This window comes from Mus musculus, chromosome 6 (assembly GCF_000001635.26).
Source record: "Mus musculus strain C57BL/6J chromosome 6, GRCm38.p6 C57BL/6J".
In the NCBI taxonomy this organism is placed as follows: Eukaryota; Metazoa; Chordata; class Mammalia; order Rodentia; family Muridae; genus Mus; species Mus musculus.
In genome coordinates this window covers 117,929,930-117,938,137 of record NC_000072.6, presented here as the reverse complement: position 1 = coordinate 117,938,137, position 8,208 = coordinate 117,929,930, and the positions used below count along the sequence as shown (strand labels likewise).

The 8,208-nt window shown below is 47.1% G+C and overlaps 1 protein-coding gene across 9 annotated transcripts; it reads left to right on the top strand.

Moving 5' to 3' along the window:
* The first annotated feature begins 423 nt into the window (after window positions 1-423).
* On the top strand, window positions 424-4,580 carry Fxyd4 (FXYD domain-containing ion transport regulator 4). 9 transcript variants are annotated; one of them, XM_006505295.4, is made up of 10 exons: window positions 434-518; window positions 615-847; window positions 1,358-1,400; window positions 2,216-2,284; window positions 2,951-2,983; window positions 3,106-3,129; window positions 3,638-3,712; window positions 3,787-3,823; window positions 4,257-4,294; window positions 4,390-4,580. In XM_006505295.4, exons 4-10 carry the CDS (start codon window positions 2,245-2,247, stop codon window positions 4,407-4,409), a joined length of 267 nt encoding a protein of 88 aa, XP_006505358.1. In that variant the 5' UTR covers window positions 434-518; window positions 615-847; window positions 1,358-1,400; window positions 2,216-2,244; the 3' UTR covers window positions 4,410-4,580. The 9 variants fall into 9 exon arrangements, with proteins under 9 accessions (XP_011239416.1, XP_006505357.1, XP_011239415.1 ...); XM_011241114.3 differs by having other exon boundaries at window positions 424-847; window positions 2,219-2,284; window positions 3,754-3,823; XM_006505294.4 differs by having other exon boundaries at window positions 425-847; window positions 3,754-3,823.
* The last annotated feature ends 3,628 nt before the right edge of the window (window positions 4,581-8,208 follow it).

The window sequence follows — 8,208 nt, the reverse complement described above, 5'->3', positions numbered from 1 at the left end:
AGGATGGTTTGGGCCAGCATCGGACAAAGCAGGCTATCCTGTCCCTGGCAATGTCCCTCCCTCTGTGGGAGGCAGGCAAAAGTCTACCTGGACTGGGACAGTGTCCTATTCCACCTGAAGTAGGTTCCTCAAGTCACAGGGTGTCTAGGTTTAGCAAGAAGGTGGTAAAGTGAACCAATGGTTCCCTGTCAGACCCAGCCCCGTCTCTCTGAACACCGAGTTCAAATAAAAACAGTGCGACTGCCAGTCTCTATTATCTACTTCACTGTCTCCAAGGTATTCCACACAGCACAAGCCAGGAGGCTGAACCCCTGCGGCCTTTAGTGTGTGTGTGTGTGTGTGTGTGTGTGTGTGTGTGTGTGTATGTGTGTGTGAGAGAGAGAGAGAGAGAGATCAGAGATAACTTCTGAGTCAGCTTTCGTTCTACCCTGTGGTTTCTGGGCTCAGATTCAGCTTGTCAGTTGTGGTAACAAGTACTTTTACCTTCCAAGCCATCCTTCCAAACCTGGAGCTTTCTCGTAAGACCTAGGTAGACTGAGGAGGCCCCCTTTTCCTCTGGAGCATGGACTGAAATCCAGTAGTCTCAGTTTTCCCGTCTCTCCCTCATTCCTTAGCTTGAAGGAGCCAGGACCCAGCACTGGCTCTACCCTGGGTGTGGTAAGTGAGCTATGGCCTTAAGAGCAGGTGGGGAGGGCTGCCTACGGGAGCATAAGAGGTAGGACCAGTTCCCTCCAGACTGCTGGTGTGTGGCCCAGGGCGGAGCCCCTGGGTTTAAAGAGCAGAACCCACCTAGGCTCTCCTCAGACTTCCTCTCTGCACCACTCCCCTGGCTCGAGTCATCTCCCGGGTGAGTAGATGTTTGCTGGGACTTAAGTGTGCTCCTTAGAAGGGGTGGCAGAAAGACCATCTGAGGAAGGGGGAGGGGATGCCTCCAAGACTCTGAGAAGTGAACAACTATTTGGGGATTGTGAGAACAGAGATGGCCTCTCCCGGCCTTGAGAGTTCTGATTTTAAGACTGTGTAGCAGCGAGTTCAGGACTAGGGGAAGTAAGGGCCAACCTTTAACAGAAGCAGAAGTAAAATGAAAATGAGACAATCCAGGAGCTGTGGCTTTGTGTGAAGGGGTAGGAGAAACTGATGAAGGACAAAAGAAAACCAGCTTCAGAGACTGGTAGATTATAAACTCCCATGTCCAGGAGATTTTTAATCCATTTTTCCATCTTAAGGCAAAAAGCCCATGTGGTTTATATATACTGTAGCAGGTTTTCAGGGCTAGGTCTATATTTTAGGATTTACATATCATACATAGCTCCCTTAATTTCATCTGCATAATTTACAAGGTTGTTATAATTTTCAGGACACTGAAACACAGAGATATTACCTGCTAAGTCACACACCTGGTAAGTGGATGTGAGAAGACTGAGCCCAGCCAGTAGGTGCTGGATCTGTGATCTCATTAGCAGATCAGAGCTAAGTATAGTAGACAGTAACCGAGGCTTCAAAACTGAACCCTTGGCACTAGCCTATAGCTACCATTATACAGAAAGAAAGGCTGGGGCTTTTTCTCTCTAAAACTCAGCTGCACAAGGGGTGTCACAAGCAATGTAAATGAGGCCCTGGGTAGGACCTACTCACAGGAGAAAGGGGCTATGTCTCTCACACCAGCAGACCTTTCTAGCAGGTACCTATGCTCTGAGTAGATCTGGGGCTGCTTGGAGCAGAGTTCCTGGCTCTAGAAGAGGAGGCTGGAACTGCACCCTCCAGCCCTGTTGTTGAATTCTGAGATAATCTACGACTCAACCGGATTACTCCAGGCCCAGATCTTTTCAAGTGGAAGAGGCAGGGCCTGGACACCTGGTTGGGAAAGCCTAGCTCCTTCGTAGAACAGACACCTACCTCACTTGGAGCATTTGGTTTTATCTTCGTGGATTCCTACCTTCTGTGAAAGAGATGATCGCAAAGCCTACGTGGTCACTCCAGGGTGTTCTGTTTCTGAACACGTAACTAGAATTAAGCAATCCACATACCCGGGTAATCACTAGTACCATCTGTATGGGGAAGTGGAAAGCGATCGTTTCCTTAAGGTCAGCGCTTGCCTATGTGGGATTCATATGTCTAATTTTCACACCAGTTCTGCCTCTTACTAATGGGGTGAGCTGTGGCAGGTCACAGATCACAGACCCAAGCCACCACTTCTACTCTGCATCTCACCCAGCAGCCTGCAGTCTCACCCTGGGTCCTGATATGGAGGAAATCACCTGTGCCTTTCTCCTGCTGCTAGCAGGTGAGTTCTCCATACACTCCGCCCACCAAGGTAGTGGAGACCAGACAGCCTCTCCCCAGAGTAGGACTGCGGCCCAATAAGTGTGTTTATCTTTAAACTGTCAGTTGCACGCAACACTAGTACAGGATGAATGAGAACACTGAAAAATTGCTTAATGGCTACTGAGTCAGTTGACTGTGAAAAATGGACCGTGCCTATCAAAGTAGGCTTGTTTTTTTTTTTTTTTTATTGTTTTTTTTATTTTTGGTTTTTCGAGACAGGGTTTCTCTGTGTAGCCCTGGCTGTCCTGGAACTCACTCTGTAGACCAGGCTGGCCTTGAACTCAGAAATTCGCCTGCCTCTGCCTCCCAAGTGCTGGGATTAAAGGCATGCGCCACCACTGCCCAGCTTAGGCTTTTTCTTTAAGAGGCAAAAAGCCTGGCTCTGTCCAACACTTCTCAGACAAGGTTAAAAATGAATCAACTATCCTGTTCAGAGCAGGAGAAGAGCAGACACGATATATGAAGGGCTGTGAATGGGACTCAGAACTCAGGATGCGTTGAAAAAGCCAAGGCCTGCTTGGGATCTGGTAGGCCTAGGATCAGGGTCACTTCACAGACCTCTCTAGACAGCTGGGTTTTTAGACATCAAGTGGGATAAACACCCACCTCTGCTTGTCTCACCCAGGTCTGCCGGCCTTGGAAGCCAGTGACCCAGTTGGTGAGTACCAACCATTGTATACTCACAAGTGACACCTGCCACCTGCCTGCATTTCTCTCCTAAGACCCCATATCCTGTCTCCTAGTTCTGGTATTTATTTACTTATTTTTCATTTACTGCAGATAAAGACAGTCCCTTCTACTATGGTAAGAGCTGACACCAATCCCCATCCCTTCCCCACTCCATCACATTCAATTCTTGTCTGCCTTAGACCTCTTCACCAAGCCAACTGATGAGGATGGTACATAATCTAATAGTCAAGGTGGGACGGGACACCAAGCCTGATCTTCATTAAGAGCTAAAGACAAAAAAAAAAAAAAAAAAAAAAAAGTAGAAGAAGGAAAAAGGGGGCCTTGGGGCATGGAGCTGGGGTTGGTCCAATGAACCTTGTCCTCCTTTCTCTAGGTTCGTCTACTTTGTCTCTCATGGCACTTGTCCCCATGAGATGCTATTACATGACGTACCTATTAACCCACTTGGTCTCTTTTTCATTACCTGGGATTTAAGTGCCATGTGGGCAAGCACGTATTTATAGGGCAAGTGGGTGCTTGTAAAGACGTCCCACAAAGCCACACTCCCAGCCCCATAAATACCTTCTGAATGAATGTGTGAGGGTACTGTGAGGCAATGTCTCCTCTTTGCCCCCACCCCCAGACTGGGAGAGCCTGCAGCTGGGAGGATTGATTTTTGGAGGGCTCCTGTGCATCGCTGGAATTGCCATGGCCCTGAGTGAGTAGAGGGATGGGCAGAGTGGGGAGAGGAAGGCTCAGACTCAGGCTGGATCGATGTCCCTCTTCTCCTAGGTGGCAAGTGCAAATGTAGGCGTACCCATAAGCCCAGGTAAGACAGTAGCCAAGTGGTACGGATCTTTGGCTGAGCAACATCTTTACGGGGATAAAGTTCTAGGACCAACAGAACCACTACACCCTGACTATTCATTGGGCAAAAAGTGGGATTTATTTGAAGATTAAATAAACTCTCAAAGGCCTCAAATCAGGGAAAAGCCTGTCCTATGATATTAAGAGTCACTATGGAAGCAGAGTATTCGGGTCTGTGCACCCACGGCAGTACACACCTGCAATCCAGGCATTTGGTAGATAGGGAGATCATCAGGCCATCTTGGGCTACATACCAAACTCAAGACTAGCCTGACCATGTCTCAAAAGCTCAAATACATAAGTGTAAATAAAGCATGCCCTTGTAGCAAAGGGACATGGGAAATCCTGAGGAAATAAAAGATCTTGATGCTTATCTTTGTGTTTCCTTTCTCTAGTTCCTTACCTGGAAAAGCCACTCCACTCATCATTCCAGGTAAGCTGGGCCTCTGGTGGAATGCAGGAAGGGGGAGTGATAGGTAGGGTAGCAAAGGGAACAGGTCACTGAAGAACTGACTAAATTCTCCACAGGCTCTGCCAATACCTGCTGAACTGAACACAGGACCAAGTTTGGAGGCAGGTTTTTGACAACTTTCTGCCGTACTTCTCCTCTGGAGACCTTCCTCTCCAGGATGGCTTCCCTAGAACATACTGTTAAGTCTTCATTGACAGGAAAGGGTGTGGCAAAGCTGATTTTATATTAAACTGGTCTTGCTGCTCAGTTTTGTGGTCTTGTGACCCCTTTGTGATGTGTGGGGAGAGCAAGGATGTGGGGAATGCCTAATGAGTTGTCTGTCCCTATGGCTTTTTATATGGGAGCTCAGTCTCAGGGGGATTCTACTTTGAGAACCTCTTCCTAATTCATTGTATGCCTCCAATGCTCTCCCATGGATCAAAGTCTAGCAACAGGAATGATCTTGCCATAAAAGATACAATGTTTTATCCAAAGACTAGAATTTGTACCCAGAGGCCCTAGCAGTTCTGATGACACGGATCTCTCCACACGACATAACCTAGGATGGCTTGGTAACTCTGGAATCCCATCTCACTCAGTGAGACTTCATTGACCCATCCACCACAGTAAATTCTTGTACAGCCCTCAGCTAGAAACACAGGAAACCTCCTCCAATGTCCTGGGATGTGAGCGCATCCTGCAGTCTCAAAACAGTAGTAAGGGTAGAGCAGCAAAAGCCAGAACTCAGAACCCTTCAGCTGGGTGGAGAAGTCAGGCAGCTAGAGGCAGTGGCCCAGAATCGGACCCAGAGGCATCTGAATTCCACCTCTCAGGTTCAGAAAAGTATGAAAGCTGTGGTACAGACTTGCCCTGGATGAGGGAACGGGGCATGCAAATGTCAAGGGCGCAAAAGTGACCTGGGCTGTGCCACTGTTAAGAGTTGTGACTTGTCATGCATGTGAGAAGATCCCAGCACTACAGCAGCTTCACAGCAGCACCCCCTTGAGGCGCTTCGTGGTGCTCTTCCGCCCTGGTGGAAGCCTGCTCAGGTTTAAGTCTCAGCTGGCAGGTGATAAGCCTTCAGGATTTATCTGTGTCTGTGCTGTGCACAATTCTATTTCGGTGTAACAGGCTCTTGCCCCTCTGACTGGAGACGCAGGCTTCCCAGCCACATCCAGCTTGGTTGGAGAGGCTGCCAGACAGAGATCCCACACCTGAAGTGCTTTCCCTGTGTTTGCTTTGTGAGAACAGAAAACTCAGGTAACTGTGTTGTTTTTAGGCTACTAAACATTGCACATGGCCCAGGCTGGCCTTGACTTCGAAGCTCCATTCCTCTTGCCTTCACCTCCCCAAGGGCCATCACATTGGTTTACGTGGTGCTGAAGCAAAAGCCCAGGGCCTCACGAATGCTGTGTTCTACCAATATACCCAACCTTAAAATGTTTCTTGAAATTTAGATCCAGTCACCTACTCCCATTATCAACCATTCTGAAGTGCAAGGCCACAGCATCCTGTATATGGCTCTCATCACAGTACTAAATGGTACCAAAATCACAAGCCTGTGCTGTAGCACAGGTGGCAGTATATAAAAGAACATGTGGAACCCGGCATTTGTAATGGGGCTGAGGGGTGGGAGTAAGGGGCAAGACGTAAGAGAGCTGGTGTTAGCTCCAGAGAGATGTAGAAGTTCTACTGGCCTTGGATGGCAAGATCTCTATAAAAACAAACAAAAACCCTTTCTTTTCCTCTCTGATAAGCTGTTCAGGTTGAGAACTGCCTCTCCCCAGGCTTTGTGTAAGGTCTCACTACACTATTGTCCCCTGGCAAGAGGCAACTTCACTGCTCCTCCCCCTCTCCATCCTTTTCCTATCAACTCAGTTTCTTAACAGCCTAGGAAATAGGGGTTCCACCATCCCATTAGTTCTTAAACCTGATTTTCGACCCCCAAACCATCGAAACTATCACAGGGGTTGCCTAAGACTATCACAAAGGTATTTGCATAATTACAGTTGTGAAGCAACAAAAATATGATCTTATGGTTAGGAGTCATTACATGAACTTCACTCAAGGGTCAGCATCAGGAAGGTTGAGAACCACTTACACATGCTAACAAGTACAGGGCCTCAAACCCAGCAAGTCCTGCACTAACTCACACTTTTTGTGTTTTTGTTGTTTTTCGAGACAGGGTTTCTCTGTATAGCCCTGGCACTCACTTTGTAGACCAGGCTGGACTCGAACTCAGAAATCCGCCTGCCTCTGCCTCCCGAGTGCTGGGATTAAAGGCGTTAACCCACATTTCTAAAGTACCATGTTGCTCCTGAGATTTAGGACTGTTCCAGCGACTATGCCTATTTTGTAATTACGTCCTGTCTACTTGTTTATAATGTTGCAGATTATCATCTATTTTTTTGTTTTGAGGCAGGGTCTCCTGTCTTGACCTTCCAGCCCAGATGCTCTGAGTACTGTAGTCACAGTCAAGTGCCACTACATCTGATTTTACTGTTCTGGGTATGAAACCCAGGGCCTTGTACACGCTAGAGGGATACTGAGATATACCGGAAGCCGTTGAGCATGCTATGGTGTTCTCTCCAGCCCAGTACTTAAAACTGTTGTACTTAGCACACAACAAATGAACGTAAGTGTGAGGGGCAAGCACCTACGATTTCTGCATCTCAGAAGCATCTGCAAGAGGATCACACCAAGTTTAAGCCCAGCCTGGCCTAGTGAATTTCAGACCAGCCAAAGCTACATAGTAAGATTCTCAAAAAATCAAGAGGCTGGGGAAAATGGCTCTTTTGGTAAAGACCTGAGTACTGATCACCAGCTCTTATTTAAAAGCCGGGCACAGTAATGTATAACTATAACCCTAAGAATAAAGGTGGAATTGAGGGGCTGGTGAGATGGCTCAGTGGGTAAGAGCACCTGACTGCTCTTCCGAAGGTCCAGAGTTCAAATCCCAGCAACCACATGGTGGCTCACAACCATCCGTAACGAGATCTGACTCCCTCTTCTGGTGTGTCTGAAGACAGCTACAGTGTACTTACATATAATAAATAAATAAATCTTTATAAAAAAAAAAAAAAAAAAGGTGGAATTGAGGAAATGGACCTGTAAGAACTCCCTGGTCAGCCTAGCTGAACTGATGAGCTTCAGATAGTCGGATACTGTCCCAAAAAACTAAGTGAAGAGTGATCAAAAGACACTAACTTCTGACATGTGTGAATATGTATGCATCTGTATTTCTCTGAGGAGAAATAGGGTGGGCTGCATTGAATCATCCCTATTCCTATAAGTAACCCCTTACCTGTACCTGTAAGAAAACATCTGACCCACCAACTTGAACTTTGGCACTATCTTAACTTTGGTCTGTGGCGGGATCCCTGTCTGGGGTGAGTAGATATTGTGAAATCTTTCACACAACCTAGTAGAGGCAGAACTAAATCTTAACATGTTTTCTGACCAGGTCTGGCAAAGTTCTTAGCAGCCACTCAGCCTCAGCCTGAGTTCTGGTCCCAAGTTGACAAGCCTACTCTCAGACACAAAGGAAAGGTCAGCTTTAAGCTTCATTTGTAAATGAGTCAGAAATTTACATAGTGCCTGAGATGTCTCTGAAATGTTCAAATTTTGTATAGTGTGATGTTGAGATGGTTTGTATATGCTCAGCCCAGGGAGTGAGTGGTACCGTTAGGTGTGACCCTGCTGGAGTGGGTCAGTCTTCCACTAGCAGCTTTCAGATGAAGATATAGATCTCTCAGCTCCACCTGCACCATGCCTACCTGGATGCTGCCATGCTCCCACCTTAACAATAGATGGAACCTCTGAACCTTATAATCCGGCCCCAATTGAATGTGTTATCCTTTATATGAGTTGTCTTGGTCATAGTATCTGTTCACAGC